The sequence below is a fragment of the Paroedura picta genome, chromosome 3 (assembly GCF_049243985.1).
Source record: "Paroedura picta isolate Pp20150507F chromosome 3, Ppicta_v3.0, whole genome shotgun sequence".
NCBI classification, from domain to species: domain Eukaryota; kingdom Metazoa; phylum Chordata; class Lepidosauria; order Squamata; family Gekkonidae; genus Paroedura; species Paroedura picta.
In genome coordinates this window covers 14,870,678-14,888,577 of record NC_135371.1, presented here as the reverse complement: position 1 = coordinate 14,888,577, position 17,900 = coordinate 14,870,678, and the positions used below count along the sequence as shown (strand labels likewise).

Here is a 17,900-nt window from a genome sequence, read left to right as displayed (position 1 = left end):
GCAGCTAGGTGCCCATGGAGGAGGAGTCTGAGATTTTCCCTGATCGGACATGGCCAGGTGCATAGCATCATTTAGCTGTTGCATTCTGGGAGTAGTTTGCAGGCACAGGGTAAGGAATATGAAGCAGCGGGTACTGTAAATAGACTTGTGGACCAACGGGGAGATTCAAGTCTGACTGTTGGTTTTTCATTTTTTAATTTGGGGTTCTATGTTTGTGTGTGTGTCATGTTAAGAAGGGGTGTACTTAGACCAGGGGTAGTCAAACTGCGGCCCTCCAGATGTCCATGGACTACAATTCCCAGGAGCCTTTGCCAGCATTCGCCAGCGAATGCTGGCAAGGGCTCCTGGGAATTGTAGTCCATGGACATCTGGAGGGCCGCAGTTTGACTACCCCTGACTTAGACCCTCTAGGCCTTACAGTTGCACTTGTTCTACCAAGCAAGGCCGCAAGACTGTCTTACAAAGCATTTGGTAGAATCCTGAAGACAGAGAGCCAAGAGTGGAATTAAAATTACCAAAGAGTGAGAAAGGGAGATGGACAGGGTTTGAAGCCCCCTTTCAACATGGGGCTTCGAAATACTATTTTAAAAACTGTACAGCAAGGAGGTTTCTTGTTTGGCAGGCTGGCAACTCTTCCCCCTCCCAAGGGGTCTTTTGGATGTGTAAATGCCTCAAAACGGAACAAAGACAGAGCCAGGTGGAAGTTCTGTGATAAAAACAGCCTTTGCCTGTTGGATTTGTACCTGCTGTCTAGGTTTTTAAAGAAACAGCAGCATAATTTACAGACCTCCTTGGTTCTACCGCTAAAGATAGAAAGTGCCCTGCTTGGGGTGGGGGGCAGAAGCTTTTCAGAGCATGGAGGTGAACAACATCACCCAGGTCAACCTCATCTACATTCCTAAAATCAATCTGCTTTGCCAATTTGACCCCCATCCTGAAGCTGCACCTTTTTTGGATAAACTATGAAGGCTAGAAAAGAACCAAGATGCCCAAGGGAAGGTTGCAAATGAATTCGGAAGCCGGGCCACAAGGAAATGGGGCAGTGGCAATTGCCTGGGGAGTGTTGTGTGTGTGTGTGTTTGTGGAGCAGGGGGATCATTCTCTTTTAGCCAAGCGTGAGGGTGGTCCAACTTTAAAATAAAGACAGGGCTGCAGTACAGCCCGTTGTAGGTATCCTGTGACACAAAATATTTCAAGTCTCCAAGGGTCATAGGTAACTGATCAACACATTTATTTACTTAGGGGCCCAAAGTGGCTTACATTGTTCTCCATTTCGCCCTCACAACAACCTTGTGAGGTAGGTTAGACAGAGTATATGACTGGCCCAAAGTCCCCCAACGGCAGAGTGGGGATCTGAACCTGGGTTTACCCAAATCCTTGTCTAGCACTTTTAACCAATATGTCATACTGGCTCTCTGCATTATGGAGTACACAAGCTAGATCTGGTGTGTGTCAGATATGATACAGGCACAAGTGAGTTCTCCGTTTGGGTTCTCCGTTTGGATCAGAATTATGGTATGTGGAGCGAAGGGGCTTCAGGCTCCCCCTCCCATGTGTCATCTTCCCATGAGAAATGGGCTTGCTGGGAGCACCACAGCAGCCAATAAAAGCACCAGGTCCAAAAAGTGCCTACATAAGGCTCACAGAATCTGTTAATATTGCTCAGCTTTTACACCTTTAGCTTATGGGGACTTTCACCACGCTGATGTCTTTTGGCATGTATGAACCCTCATGCCCTGCAAAGAATTCTGGGAAGTATTCCAGGCTTCAGGTGCCATTCATGCAGGCCGTGGATGAGGCCCACTGGGCCTGCCTCCCCTGCAGCTGCAGCCATGACGAGGGAAGCTTGTCTTGTATTAGCCGTTTTCTTGAGCATCCCCTGCTTAGCTTCCGAGTACCTTCACATTTCTCCGCAAAACAGTCCGAAAGGCCCTGTCTCAAAGGCCAGAACCTTTTAAATTTAAAAACAGCTCAGCATCTCAGGGATGTGAAGAATGTCGCACAGGATCGCGAACGGCTGCAATCCAAATCTGGCTATCGGTAGCAGAGTCCCAGCCACGCAGCCGACTGGATCGATCTTGTCTTCACTCAAACACCTTGTTCTTAGGAAAGTCGTGCATCAGCCCAAGAGGAAGATGGTTGCTCATTCACCCGCAGTGCGTTGAATGTCCGGGTGAATCAAGAACTCCTCGGAGTGAAATCACCTCTCTTCCATATGCAGCTGCGACTCCATCAGATTTGGGGGTGGAGGATGGCCCCTTCTCCCCCTCCCCAAGGCTAACAAAAGCGAGGTCTTGTTCAAATATAGTGCTGAACAATGTAGAATGAGTCTCACCTACAAGCACAAAGGATTCAGTGCCCGGTTCTACCTGCTAGGAGGCCTCTTCTATCTTAGCACGCAAGGAAAAAGTTTCCATTCCTGAAAACACAGATCCAATAATCCCTTTGAGATCCCATGGGATGATGCTCTCGTGTGTGTGTCCCCCCCGAAATGGCCTTGCTGGATTAAACACAGAAGGTTGCCTTATCACGAGTCCCCCAAGTCCGATTTTGCCCTGATTGGCAACAGCTCTCCGGGGTCCCAAGCAGGTCTCCCACATCATAATAAAACCAGAGTCCAGTAGCACCTTTAAGACCAACAAAGATTTATTCAAGGCATGAGCTTTCGAATGCAAGCACTCTTCCTCAGACTATGAACACTGGAAAGCTCACGCCTTGAATAAATCTTTGTTGGTCTTAAAGGTGCTACTGGACTCTGGTTTTGTTGTGATACTTCAGACCAACACGGCTACCCATTTGAATCTTTCCACATCATAGACTCACTGACAGACAGGGCTTCTAACAGGAGGACATGCATGCCCAGTAGATGCTCTGCCCCTAAACCACAGCTCCATTACTCTCCATGGCCAGCCAGAGGCCTGTCACGATGCAGACGGCCTTCTCCTGGTCATTAGGTATGCGCTGCCTTTAACCTAGACTTCTCATTGCTGTTAAGAGAGCTTCCTTCCATAATCTTGGTCTATATCTGCTCTCTGCATGTATCAGTGATGCACAGTGGTCTACATCAGGGGTAGTCAACCTGTGGTCCTCCAAATGCCAGCAAACGCTGGCAGGGGCTCATGGGAATTGTAGTCCGTGAACATCTGGAGGACCACAAGTTGACTACCCCGTGGAGACTGTACTGGATGCGCATGTGTGGTCTTGGGGGGGGGTTAAACTTGGATCACTTTCAGAGCCCTGCCAGGCTTACACACCTGAAGCTGCCTTGCATGGAGTCAGACGGGATGAGGCAGGAATAAAAAAAGAAATCCACACCAGAAGCATTTCAGTCTACCCTTTAACCTGGCTGAGACAATGCATCTTCAGAGTTCCACAAGACTTCCTCAGTTTATGCATCCATTACATGCAACCACACAAATTCACCTAAGTACACAGACTGCAAGAAAGGTTCGTGCCTTACATCCAGAGTGCTAGTTCTTACTCTGTTTCTAGCATCTTAAAGGTAAAGGTATCTCCTGTGCAAGCACCAGGTCAAGTCTGACCTTTAGGGTGATGCCCTCCAGCGTTTTCATGGCAGACTCAATACGGGGTGGTTTGCCAGTGCCTTCCCCAGTCATTACCGTTTACCCCCCAGCAAGCTGGGTACTCATTTTACCGACCTCGGAAGGATGGAAGGCTGAGTCAACCTTGAGCCGGCTGCTGGGATTGAACTCCCAGCCTCATGGGCAGAGCTTTCAGACTGCATGTCTGCTGCCTTACCACTCTGTGCCACAAGAAGCACACAGACTGCAAGAAAGGGTCTGTGCCTTCCATCCAGAGTGCTAGTTCTTTTACTGTTTCTAGCATCTTAAAGTGAAGACTCTCTTTTTCAGCATATTCTGCTTTGTACAGTGAAGAGGGCGTTGTCTGTCTCATCCGGATTAAACACCAGACTGAAATACTTCTAGTGCCGTTGTGCTGAGCCAAGATTTTCTTTTTTGATTGTTAACACGGAGCCAGGCCATGGGTCTAAGAAAGCTGTTTTGGCTGGCACCAGCTCGCCACAAGAGTTGGTTCTTATATGCTGCTTTTCTCTACCCAAAGGAGCCTCAAAGCGGCTTACATTCACCTTCCCTTTCCTCTCCCCATGATAGACACCCTGTGAGGTGGGTGAGGCCGAGAGAGCCCTGAGATTACTGCTCGGTCAGAAAAGTTTTATCAGCACCGTGGCGAGCCCAAGGTCACTGCTTGCATGTGTGTGTGTGTGGGGGGGTGCAGAATGGAACCCGGCATGCCAGATTAGAAGTCCCCACTCCTAATCACTACACCAAACTCTGGTTCCCACAGTCAATGCACCAGGGTCTCGGGCAGGGAGCTTTCATGTCACTTTCTACTTGGCCCGTTAACTGGAGTTGCTGGGAACTGAACCCAGGACCTCCTGCGGGCCAAGCAGATGCTCGGTCCCTGAGCCACGGTCCGTCGCCATACATTTGGATTGCGGGAGTGAGTGGCACTCGTAGCTTGTGCCATGACCTAGACGTTTCTTTCTCACGACTCTTGCACTGTAGAGTGCTAATCGTGCATCACGGTTTTAGACACCCGTTGGCTCAGAGAGAAGCAGAATCGGAGACATGGGTTTGATTCCCATGAACCGCCAGCAGAAAGCACGTATGGTCAGGGATTTTCCCCAGCCTCCTTTCCTCCGAGAACAAGTTTATTCTTGAGATTGAAGGGCTTGTGCATCCTCACAGCTGCACCTATCAAGTGGCTGCATTGGAGAAAGGGAAGGGACCGAGATGGCTGTTTTTGCCTCTTCCATAAGCGGAGCCCTGCTTAGGGAAGAGAAAGAAAGGTATGGTCCCGACCCCTTTCCTCTCCCCACTGCAACTGCCTGACTGGTGTGGCTATCAGGACACGCCAATCCCTTGAGCTCAGAAACAAAATTTCCCTGGATCGTAAATGGCTCCAGGGGGGAGCAGAGGGTGGGAAAGATCCCATGCTCCTTGCGCCCAGAGATGGCAGAATCCTATGCATCCCATCTATTGCAGGTCATGCAAAAAAAAATATGTGCCTTCCAGAATATCAGCTCTCATGTCAGCAACCATGTCCTCAGTGGCCAATTACCCCCAGAGTAATGTGTGCTTCTGGAACCCCAGACTCAAGGAACGATGTTTCTGGAACCAGGTAGGGCTGTGGCAGGGCTACACTGCCTATTGGAAACCCACCCCCAAAGTCAGCGCCCATCCAGTCAAAATCTGACTCTCGGTCTCCATAAGCAGAGGCTGGAAATCTGCAGTGGAAGGGCTCCGCAGATCTCATGCCCAGTGGGGAAGGCTGCTGTCCAGTGGGTGGAAACGGTCCGTTTTGCTGCTGTTTCTGGCAATCCGAATGCAGCCGTCACTTGGGACTGGGGCCTACCAAGTTCCTTCTATGCTAAGCCATAACACAAAAAGCAATGAGCACTGTGACGCACACGCGGTTCTGCCGCCACTTCTACTCGCGTCTGACAAAGGGAGCCCAGACTCTCGAAAGCTTCTGCCCTGAAGTTCTTGTTGGTCTCCATGGTGTGCCTGGGCTTGAGCCTAACTAACCGGGTGGGGGTGAAAAGCGCCATCAAATGGCAGCGGCCTGATGGCGACCCCTGGTGGCCTTTTCAAGGCAAGACAGGTTCAGATGTGCTTCGCCATTGCCTGTCTCTGCAGATGGCGTCCTTGACAGTCTCCCATCCAGACACCAATCAGGGCTGACCTTACTTAGCTTCCAAGATTTGACGAGACACGATTAGCTTGGGTCATCCAGGGCCTATTATGCACGCCCTGGATAGTGCCCTCTAGAAGCAGATTTTCCTGGTCTGTGCATGAGAATTCAGGGGCAGAAGCACATGGAAAGTGCAGCATGTCCAGAATGGGTCAGGGCAAATCTAACCTACTTGGTGGTTATTCCCCCGCTTAACTCGTGGGTTAATTTCCTTTCTCACCCTGCTTAGAAAGCAATCTGCCCCTCCTAAGCCAGTTATATAGTTCCCTCCCTCCCACCCACCCTCCCCCTTCCCCACCATCCCCTTTCATCCTGCATGCTTTAATTAACACGCCTGAGTTGGGTAAGGCCACAGGGGAAGGAAGGAGAGGGAGCCATCCCCCGCGTGGGTCCGCTGGTGCCTCTTGTGGTGGGAGCTGCGGCTGAAGCTTTTCCCGCAGTACGTGCACGTGTAGGGCTTCTCCCCCGTGTGGATGCGGTTGTGTTGGGTGAGGGTGGACTTGTCGGTGAAGCTCTTCCCGCAGTCGGAGCAGGTGTAGGGCTTCTCCCCCGTGTGGATCCTCTTGTGCCGGATGAGGTTGGAGCTGACGTTGAAGCATTTCCCGCAGTGGTTGCACGCGTAGGGCTTCTCCCCGGTGTGGATGCGCATGTGCTTGACCAGGTCGGAGTTCTGGCTGAAAGTCTGCCAGCACTCCTTGCAGGTGTTGGGGATCTCCAGGGCAGAGGACGCCCGTCTCTTGGAGGCTTTGGCCCCTTTGTGTTTCCTAGCGGGCCTGAAAACGTTGCTGGGTTTCTCGCGGCGACTGCTCTTCCCCTGCGGCTTTTCCAGCGGGGTCCTCGGCTGGCGCTTCACGGGAGAGCTGCGGCTGAACGTCTTCCCACAGTCGATGCACTGGCAGGGCTTGTCCTCCACGTGGGCTCTCTGGTGCTGGGCCAAAGCAGAGGGGTCAGCAAAGCTTTCCCCACAGTCTGCACAAACGCAGGCACGCTCCTCCAGGTGCTTTTGCTGGTGACGACTAAGATCCCGGCTCCTGCCGAAGCTTTTCCCGCACTCAAGACACCGGTAGGGCTTCTCCCCCTTGTGGACCCTTCGGTGGCTGATCAGATCCGGGCACTGCGAGAAGCTTTTCCCGCACTCGATACAGACATTGGGCTTCTCTCCTGCGTAGGTCTTCCGGGGGACGGTGGTGCTTTTGCGCTTGCTGCCGTAATGCGCGGGCTTGTTCGCTCTCTCCTCCGCAAAACTTTGCAGCTGCCCTGCAGCCTTGCTCTTGAAGGGTCTCCTGAGCGCCAGAGTCTGAGGGACGCTCCCTTTGGCTCTCTTTGGGGACATGGTAGGCAGCTGCCTCCTGACGATTTTATCTTCAGTCCGGGCGCTGGCTGGCTTGTTTCTTTGCTGCACTGGAGTCACGCCGTGTGTTCTGGAACGGGAGTCACAGACAGAGCGATTCAACTCACCCAACAGCAGTGGACACAAGTCTTGACTAGAAGGTCTGCAACAATGAAGCTCTGCCAGATGCCATAGTGCAGGGGTGGCCAAACTGGGGGTCTCCAGATGACCATGGACTACACTTCCCATGAGCCCCTGCCAGCTGGCAGGGGCTCATGGGAAGTGTAGTCCATGGACATCTGGAGAGCCACTCCTGCATGATGAATCAGACCACTAATGGATCCAGGTCAATAGGGTCTCCTGTGTCCGGTGGTGGCCCTCCAGGCTCTCTCACTGAAGCCTTTCACCTAATAAATGACCCGTTTTACCTGGAGATACTAGGGATTCAGCTTGGGACCTTCTGCATGCAAAACAGATGCCCCTCGCCAACACTATTTCAGGGATTATATTGGGAAGTAAGTTTATCCGCAGGACCAGCGTCAAGAGCAGCGTGGCTGGGCAGTGGCCAGGATCCTACAAGGGGCCACCGCTGTTCTCTCCTTGCTGGGGTACGTGGCTTCAGAGCCGATCCCTGCCTCATGGGAAGGGGGGTTAAAGGAGCACACAAACCATGTGTGACCTCTCCCAGCTGGAAAGAGAAGGTCACTCCAGTGACCTCTATCACATCTCTCCAGACGCCCATGGACTACAATTCCCACGAGCCCCTGCCAGCATCATGTTGGAAGAGGCTCATGGGAATTGTAGTCCATGGACATCTGGAGAGCCACAGTTTGGCCAGGCCTGCTTCAGAATATCCCCAAGGGGAGGTTTCTAAGGGGGGCCACTCAGCTTCTTTCTAGGCTGCGCTGAGCAAACCCAGAGCCCTGGAGAAATCTCCCTCTTCTGGCTGGCTAGGCAAGTCATTGCCAAGTGAGGAGAGCCTGTGTGACTGGGAACTTCTGCACCTGGAGATGGGCCGGCTTGCTTGGTATATTGTCCCCCTCCACACACACTTCGGGTTGCACAACACAGACCAAGGTAGAGAAGGAAGTTCTCAAGAATAAGAACTGTTTTTGGTTTTTTTTGCATCCCTCTTTTTATTACCCAAAGGAGACTTGAAGTGGCTTATAAGCACCTTCCCTTCCTCTCCCCATAACAGACAGTCCATGGGGGGGGGTTGCTGAGAGAGCTCTGAGAGAACTGTGACTGGTCCAAGGCCACCCAGTTGGCTGCATGTGGAGAAGGAGTGGGGAATCAAACCCAGTTCTCCCGCTTAGATGCTGCACTCTTAACCACAACACCAAGCGGGCTCCAGAAGAGGGGACCAATACACAAGGCATTCTGCAACAGCTTCTCTAGAAAAATCTCTGCCTGGGTATACGTCTGCTCCTGACAGCGCCTTTCCATTTTGGCTTCTCTTCTCAAATCCCCTTTTCATTCCACACTCAACAAAGACCTACTGTTTTTTGTGATCACTCTGAGAATTCAGTGTGGCATCAAAACCAAGTGTATTTAATGGAGGAGAGGGGGGATCAACATAATCCTTCCGTCTAATAACTCCCACATTCTATTATTAACAACACTTTTTTTTTTAAGATTTACTGTGAACTTCTTCCCCCGCATCCTGGCAGTGCTGAACCATGAAAAGGCAACTCCTTCTGATGTCAACACCCCCTTTCTGGCGATCTGGGGGAGAACTGAGCCCGCTTTTTACTACCAGAAGGAGTCTCCTTTCCCCTCAACAGACACCCTGTGAGGCAGGTGAGGCGGAGAGAGCTCCGGAAAAACTGTGACCGGCCCAAGGTCACCCAAGCCGGCTGCATGTGAAGGCTGAGCGGGGCATCAAGCCCATCTCTCCCGACTGGAGGCCGCCGCTCTTAACCCCTACACCAAACTGGCCGGCTCTTTCTTATTTGCGCTTTTGGCAGGACAGATCGCTTCCAAAGCCCTCAATGTTTTCCCCTCCCCATTGACCTTCGGGGTTCTACGCTTACTCTACCGCGCTCCTAACCAGATCCGCACGCTTCGAAACCAATCAGAGGCCGTCCAGCTGCCAGTCCACATCGTCTCTGCACCGGTTCCCCCGGGACGGAAAGGCGCCCATCCCCATCCCCGGGAACTTTGGGATGTCCAGGGGGCGGCCAACAAGCCTTCCCCGGGAGCCCGACGGGCGCGCTCCCGCTTCTGTTTGCAGCCTGGCCAGCCCGACTTCCCGGTGCCCCGCTGGCAACGCGCACAGGGCTGCAGACACGCCAGGGCTGCTGCTGGTGGCGGGGCGACCCGGTGGGAAGGGCGCATGCAGAGGCCGGCCTCTCGCCTACCCGCGGGTGCGCTCCGGGCCATGCCTGGCTCCTCGCAGAACCGACCGGCGCCGCCGACCCACAGCGCAGCGGAGGCAGAGGCAGGAGGCAGGGTCGGGCTGTCTTCTGCACAATGGCGACGGCCCTGGGGGGAAGGAGCGGGCGGGCGGGGGGGGGGGTGGTGGAAATCGGCCGCTGACCCAGGAAGTTGAACTCCCCATATCCCGGTCGAGGGGAAACCGGAGAGGGGCGCGCAGGCCTTCCTCGCTCGGCGCCTCCGACAGCGAGCGCCAGGGCCCTCTGGTGGTCGCTGCTCACCGCAAACACCGCCCCCCTCTCCCCCCTTCTTCCCGGGCACGATCAAATAACAGGGACTGCCGGAGAGTCTCTTTTTGGGCGCTTTTCATTTTTCTTTTTAATGTTTTCTGATATTTGTAGTCACCGAGGCTCGGGGGGAGGGGGGGTGACGCAGAGGGCATCGATGCAGCCGGACGAAGGCAAGGCTGTGCGTAAATGTTAAACCCTCCTTCCCCCTCCAAGAAGAAGATTAAATGAAATTTATTTTTATTTTTATTTTTATTTTTATTTTTATTTTTATTTATTATTATTATTATTATTATTATTATTATTATTATTATTATTATTATTATTATTAGATTCATTTCCCGCCTCTCCCGACAGGCTCGAGAAATAATACAAAAAGTTCTGAAGAAAATGAAGAATTGAGCCTTTTTCATTCAACAGCTAGCAACGAGGAATGACCTTGCAAAGAAGGGGGGGGCGGCCGGGATTACAGACCAACTGAAAGAATAATAAATAGAGAAAATTTAAATTTAAAAGTTAAACAAGTGACTCCAGGGAATTGTCTTGCAGTAAGAAGGGGTGATGTCCAAGGTCACCAAGTGACAGTTGGCTCGTAACTCACCAGTTTCACGGAGTGCTTTCGCAACTTAATCTAATGTGATAGTAAATAGCCCAATGCCTCTATCAGACTCAATGGATATGGTGGGAGGGAGTTTTAGGGGTCTCCCTGTCTCTCTTCCCACAGGGTAAATTGGTCTCAGGCTGCCCCTTCATGAGTCCCACCATACGCAGAGAGCCAAAACACACTGGAGCCAAAAGATTGTAAAAAGTGTATCAAAAGATATTCTAAAGCCATAGCAAGCTAGAATAGCATACATTGCATGACAGAGATTAAAGCAGTGGTTCTCAACCTTCCAAATGCTGCGACCCTTTAATACAGTTTCATTTATAATTAGCAAACGTTTTTTATGTGCCAGAGCTGGGGCAATTGACAAGATCTAATGAGGCTACTCTGACCAACTGGCTCCAATATCTCTCAGGTGTGAAGAGGCCAGGCAATCTGGATGTTATCACAAAGCCCCTGGGGATGGCTTGAAGATATATGGCAGGGAGTTGCCACCTTTCCTGACCCACGCTGTGTTTGTGTGGGAGACAAATACCACCCTGTCCTCAAATACGGCTAGAAAGCCTTCAAAACTCACAAATTAAGTGAATAGGTATCCATCCATTAAGGGAATATCTGTCCCATCCATACCTTTGAAATTCAGGGAAACCTCCAGTTAAAGAAAACCAGGAAAAGCTTTTGGTTAGGAGTTCTAACTCAAGGTTTTCCTGACTGAATTTCTAAGGCATGGATGGATAAATCTACCTTGAAGATGTCTTGCCGTTAAAACCCTATGGGGATCACGATACGTCACCTGCAACCTGATGGCACTTTCCAACAGTTGGTGATAGGAAGGACCTCTGCTGGAGACCCTATGAGTGGCTGCCAGCCAGAAGACTGACTTTGAGAGACCCAAGAGTCTGACTCAGTCTTGTGATCATATAAAGTTCGGGGCATAAAGATCCTAGGCAACAGGCCCGCTGTATCCATCAGCTGTGCTTCAGCAGCTGCCATTGTGTTAACAATATGCAATTAAAGATAAAGGTATTCCCCGTGCAAGCACTGGGTCATGTCTGACCCTTGGGGTGACGCCCTCCAGCGTTTTCATGGCAGACTCGATACGGGGTGGTTTGCCAGTGCCTTCCCCAGTCATTACTATTATTATTTCGATTTTTAGCCCGCTGCTCCCAATTGGCTTGCGGCAGGTTACATAATCCCACAATCATGGCACAATAAAACAATACAATAAAATAACACATTAAGGTAAAGGTAAAGGTATCCCCTGTGCAAGCACCGGGTCGTGTCTGACCCTTGGGGTGACGCCCTCTAGCGTTTTCATGGCAGACTCAATACGGGGTGGTTTGCCAGTGCCTTCTCCAGTCATGACCGTTTACCCCCCAGCAAGCTGGGTACTCATTTTACCAACCTCGGAAAGATGGAAGGCTGAGTCAACCTGCTGGGATTGAACTCCCAGCCTCATGGGCAGAGCTTTCAGACTGCACGTCTGCTGCCTTACCACTCTGCGCCACAAGAGGCTCCAATATGCAATTAAGAGCTGCCAATTATCTGTGATCCTCTAGCACTTTCCATTGTCTTCTTTGCTCCTCTCTGAACGGTGCAAGATATGTGGGCCTGGATGATATAGGAGGAACAATGTGGCTGTGCCGTTATGTGGAAGGCGAAGCCAGTGACACTGGCTGGCTTTCTGCCTGCGATCTTGGCAGGCAGTTCCCCCATGGCATTGCAATTGTCTTCGGCTTGTTTTGCTTCACTCCCTCTAGAACTTTGGGCTGATCTCCATGCGTTAATTGCATAGAGCGATTCTTTGTGCAACAGCCTGTAATTTCTGACACTTCGGAAGAACACCATCTAATTTTCAAATATGGAATGGTTTGGACCACCGTCTTCACAAACCCCGCAACATTCATAATTAGGCCTTTCCCAGCCCGCCCATTGTTTCCTTTAATTGAACTAACAAATTGCATTAAGTTAATGATCTCATATTTACTTTGTTGCATTGTTTTGCGCCGCTGGTCTTTTAGAACTGAGCACAGTCACTTCCCTTTTTCGGTTTCCCTGACAATCGTACCCTCTGTGTGCAACCACAACCCCCCACCCACCCCCAGCTCTAAACAAGGGAAACATTGTGTGAGTAACAAAGAAAATTCAGCAGTTATGGAAACTGAATTGGTGAGAAAAAGACCAGGAAAGCTACACCAAGGAATTTTTTTCCATCATGACAATGCACCTTCTTATTCTTCATGGGTAGAAAGTGCTGTACAACAAAAATTACATTGGGAATCCTTATCCCATCCACCCTGTAGCCCTCATCTTGCCTCTTTCAAAAGAACTTGAGTCCCTCAAGGATGTCAAAAATGCCATTAGGGCATGGTGTAATTATTCAAGGTAGGGCTACAGATGATTATTCGGGGATGGGTTACATCAGAGATATGGAAACACGGCCTTCAGAAGTATACATCGATGATCTGTCAAGAAACAATAGCTTCACACTTTTGATATTTTAAAGCAATGTTTCCATGTTTTTATACCAATACTTTTTGACTTAACTTTGTATTTCTACCTATCCCTGGATCTGATGATGTAGTTCCAACACTCTTTAAGGTGCCATGATGAAAGGTGCTTATGGATCGTTTCAACTCTGCTGGCTTTCAAATTTCTGTAGCTCGTACCCTCTTGCACTGTTCGTTGGACTCCCCATCCTGTTGATTGTATCTGCCTTATGCTGTATAATCTGCCTGAAGCCTCCAAGAGAAAGGTGGACTATAAGATATGTAAATAACTAAATAAATAAATACAAGAAGCCATGCTGGATCTGACCAACAGTAATCTGTTACGCAATTCTGTTTCAGACAGTGGCCAAACCAGATGCCTGGAAGGCCTACAAGCAGGGGTACAGAGGCTCTGGAGTTGCTCCTCCAACACCTGGAATTCAGAAAGACAGAATCATAGAACCATAGAGTTGGAAGGTGCCTCCTGGGTCATCTAGTTCAACCCCCTGCTCTATGCAGGACACTTACAACCCTATCACTCATCCACTGTAACCTGCCACCCCCTTGAACCTTCACAGAATCAGCCTCTCCGTCAGATGGCTATCCAGCCTCTGCTTAAAAATCTCCAAAGATGGAGAACCCACCACCTCCCGAGGAAGCCTGTTCCACTGAGGAAGCGCTCTGTCAGGAACTTCTTCTTCCAGATTTTTATAAGGGAGAATGTATGTGAAAAACAGTTCAATAATACCTACAGGTTATTTTCCCACATCCAGAACTTTCATGTGGCAGTGGAAGTGCATGTGTGGATAACTGAGGTGATTTCTTGCTTGCTTCACTTTCCCAAGTGATGAGAAGCTCTGAGTAATGTTTTACCTCTAGAGGTTTCCTCTAGGACAGAGTACATTTTGCTAGTATTTACTTATTTAGAAATATAGGGCTGGAAGTCTTGTCAGTCCTGCCTCTGTTACTGGACATCTACAATTTTTATTATATTTATACTATTTTACTGCTGTATTGTATTTTAATAATGTTGTCAGCTACCCTGAGACGCAAGTGAGAGGCAGGATATAAATTTAATAAACAACAACAACAACAACAACAACAACAACAGAGAACAATGGAAGCAAGGAGATGGCTCTGCAGGGCTGAAGATCTGCCACGCCACCTCAGGTTCCCAGAGAGAAAGAGAGTTGTACATACATACCCCCAGAAGTGCTTCAGCCAACTCCCAGCAGTAGCTAGCAGCTTCTCCTCCGTCCCTTTCAGCATCCCAAATACTTCAGAGACACCCATCTTCTCTCTCCTGCTAGCTAGGTCCTTCACCCCTGATGGACATGTAAGCCAAACAATTCCGTGATACTCAAGGCCGTTCCTTTGTCAAGTAGATCAGACGCAGCCACAATGATCAGAAGGCCAAGCCCTTTATACTGGGAATGCAGCTGCTCTGCATAGTACCTGACAAACTCTTCAGAAAGGAAATATTAGGCCCATTCTGAGCATGGCAAAGTTTGACATTTATTCTAGCTTGCACCTAATTATACACTGGAGAATTTACGCAGGGGAGAAGCAAGAAGTGTTTCAAGGGTTTATCGGCCCTCATCTTATGCTGGTGAACCCACACAGAAGAGATGTTCTATTAATACTACAACTGCAGGAAGACACGCAAAACAAGTTTGGTCTCTACCCCTGAGAATCCATGTAGGAGAAAAACCTGATTTCTCTGTGACTGCTTCTCTTGAGGGGAAAGCTTCATTTGGTGGTCACAGCTTGTTTTGCACCACGCAGGACAGCAATCGTATGTGAACGAAGAGCTGTTAATGGATTGGCTTTTATTTCACACTGGAGAATTCACATGAGAGAAATTATAGATGCCCTGCACATACAAAAAGCTTTATTATGTATATGGAACTGATTAGAATTGGTGTGTGTGTGAAAGAGAAGTTATAGAAGAAGAAGAAGAAGAAAAAGAAGAAGAAGAAGAAGAAGAAGAATTAGTTTTTATACCCCGCTTTTCTCTAGCCAAAGGAATCTCCAAGTGGCTTACAATCACCCTCTCTCCACAACAGGCATCCTGTGAGGTAAGTGGGGCTGAGAGAGTTCTCAGAACTGTGACTAATCCAAGGTCACCCAGTTGGCTGCGTTTGGAGGAGCAGAGAATCAAACCCAGTACTCCAGATTAGAGGGCACTGCTCTTAACCATTACACCATGCTGACATCCCCAAAGAGCTCCATACCATGAGCAGATGTTACCAAATAAACAGGAGTCCTTTGGCACTTCAATGACTAACAAGCATTTATTCCAGCCGATGTGAGCTTCAATAGACAACCTTGCTCATTCCATAACATGCAATGAGCTGATCAACGCTATGCAAATTATTATGCAGCAGGAAAAAGAGCAGGTCAAAGGGCCACAAATTGCAGGAAGTACAGGCTGAAACATAATTAAGTACGATTCAAATCTAAGCTAAAGCAACACAGAGCCAATTCATTCTTAGAAACACAGAACTGAGGCAGAAAGGACATGCTCAGGCCTGCATGCCCTCTACCACCCTTCCCTCCAATGTTTTCTTGACACCTGGAGAGGCTTTTCTTTCTCTCTTGGGTAACCCACCACCACCACCTGACCTTTGTAAGGAATTGCCCATTGGGAAGGTCAGGATTCCCAGCTTCCATTCCCAGACCTGCGGGCTTGCTGCTAGGTTTCTGCTGACCAGCACCAGGTCACCACAGGGACCATTTACTGCTTTGTGTGCCTCTGAAGGAATAATGGCTTGCTAACTGCTGGCCTTCCTCCTGGTGGTCCTTCTACAATAGCATGTCCAAGATGCTGGAGGTCTACCTGGTACAGAGAACCACTACCAGCATCAAAAGCGATAAAGTATTTATTTAAAAGAAAATGTTCACAAGCATACTTTTAGCACAGCACCAGATTGCAGAAGGGATTCAGAAGCAATGGGTAAAACACATTTCTTCTGTCCCTCTTTCTATACATGCCCTAACAGATGTTAAAATATGGGACAGATACCTTAGCTTAGGAAGCTGCAGACCTCTACAGAGTTTCCATTATCTTGAAGCTTCCTTCAACTGTCCAGGCCAGGGGTAGTCAAACTGTGGTCCTCCAGATGTCCATGGACTACAATTCCCAGGAGCCCCTGCCAGCAAATGCTGGCAGGGGCTCCTGGGAATTGTAGTCCATGGACATCTGGAGGACCGCAGTTTGACTACCCCTGGTCCAGGCCAACGTATGGCTAATGCCCACCTCCCGCAGACCTTAGTTAAGAGTTCTGTCTACTCTAATGGACTTAGCACAAAAAACTCCTTCCTCCTTGCTTCTAGGAGTTTTATCACCTCTCTTTTCTCTATCCACTGACCAAGTCAGGTTGGGTCAGAGAGGCTTTTCCTGAAGTCTCTAGAAATTCCTTCCTGAAATCTCTCGCCAAATGGGGGACGTTGGTCCATGGAGGCTAGAGTGTTGTTTCTTGGGAGATGATCAATAGACTGCAGTTTCCTCAGGAACTCAGTGGTATCACATAGCTGAGGGATGAATGACATATGGTCTCAGGGTGGAGTCCATATGTCCTGATATTCCTACAGTGATGATGCCTATGCTCAAGGCAATGGGACATCCAGGGTTGCCAGATTTACATATATTTGGCAGGAGGAAGGAAGTGCCTGGTCAAGGCTCTCGGGGTGTATCCATATAATTTGTCCCTGTGTGTTGGTAATTTTCAATGATTTTTAAAAGTTCTCCCTGGTATTCATGTGTGGGGTCTAAGGATAGTGGCCTGTAGAAAATGGCGTTTGAGAGCTGTCACTCAGCTTCTTATATATAGTTTGTATTGTCCATTATGACAATGGCTCCTCCCTTGTTAGCTCCTCACAGTTTAATTATAATACCTGAATTATGATATGGAGCCATTTGTACAGCGGCCGCTGAGAACTTTTACGGTCATCTCTGACATTTTCACTTCCTGATAGAGATAAGGTTGTTTGCGTAATTCAGCAAGGAAATGTCCTTTGAATCCAGACAGGGAGCTCTGTTCATGAAGCTATGGCTCTCGGATTGTACCCGTGCATTCCACCCAGGACGCTGCATTCAGTATCAAAGGCCCCAGGGAGCATATTGGGAGCTATACCCCATCCAGGCCCCTTTAAGATTGTGGATCCTCATGGTCATATGTTTGGGCACCACTTGGCCCCTGTGGGGGCTCTCAATGCCCATTTCAGTCATCATCTATGAAGTTCATAGGAAACCTTGCTCCTCTCTAAATCTATGACATGGGAAGGCAGGTGGGTGGATGTCCACCTTCCAGGGCCAAAGGGGAGAAAGGCAGACACTGCAAAAGACCCAGAAACCATGTCCAGAATGAGGCAATACAGTCAGGGGGGTTCCACCTGTATAGCACCTGCGTAAACAGCTAAAAAGTTAACAAAATCAAGCAAATCCAAAGGTTTGTGAACCGGGGGGGGGGGGAGTCTGTGCAACTTCGGGGTTTGGGGTTTGTGACTTCCCCCCTGACCCGCAACCACCCACAAATCCAAGGAACTTCAATTGTCCAGGTTTGTGCCCACCTCTACCTCAGATCTCCTGGCTATACTATACGTGCCATACGATAAATAACCATAACACTGGGGACCAAAACATGTAATATCTGCCTTCGCAGTGGAAACCCCCCACCCACCCCTCCAATATCTGGTGGCCCCTGCAGCACCCTTAAGGTAAAAATTGCATGTCAAAACTGCAGCACCCTTAAGATCAAAACAACTGCCACAATAGAGATTTAATGGGATGTGGTTTACCAGGTAGTATTCTTTTCCTCCATGCCATTAAAGCTTCAGTTGCCTGTTTTCAGGCCTCAGGCCTCAGTTATGGGTCAGGTTGTTGGTTAACCTACTTGGGGCCTCATATATCACTAGAAAAAGAGTATTTTTGCCTAATAGCAGTTCAAAAAAGAGAGGTTTGATTGGGGAAACTGCCAGGGTGGAAGGATCAGTTCCCCACACCCACCTGGACGACCCTGGTCTGAGCTAAGGCCATGCAGGTCTGTAGATCAATTTTTTTTTAAGTGGGACAATCA

The 17,900-nt window shown here is 49.3% G+C and overlaps 1 protein-coding gene across 3 annotated transcripts; it reads right to left on the bottom strand.

Moving 5' to 3' along the window:
* Window positions 1-1,214: 1,214 nt before the first annotated feature.
* On the bottom strand, window positions 1,215-9,678 carry LOC143831651 (uncharacterized). Of its 3 annotated transcripts, none has more exons than XM_077324820.1 (2): window positions 9,606-9,678; window positions 1,215-7,157 (listed from the first exon to the last, which is right to left on the bottom strand). In XM_077324820.1, exon 2 carries the CDS (start codon window positions 7,067-7,069, stop codon window positions 6,062-6,064), a length of 1,008 nt encoding a protein of 335 aa, XP_077180935.1. In that variant the 5' UTR covers window positions 7,070-7,157; window positions 9,606-9,678; the 3' UTR covers window positions 1,215-6,061. The 3 variants fall into 3 exon arrangements, with proteins under 3 accessions (XP_077180935.1, XP_077180934.1, XP_077180936.1); XM_077324819.1 differs by lacking the exon at window positions 9,606-9,678 and adding an exon at window positions 9,427-9,565; XM_077324821.1 differs by lacking the exon at window positions 9,606-9,678 and adding an exon at window positions 9,100-9,372.
* Between the last annotated feature and the right edge of the window lie 8,222 nt (window positions 9,679-17,900).

Bases quoted from the DNA above. Each gene is read 5' to 3' on its own strand.
- LOC143831651 (XM_077324820.1), bottom strand. From the start codon at position 7,069: ATGTCCCCAAAGAGAGCCAAAGGGAGCGTCCCTCAGACTCTGGCGCTC.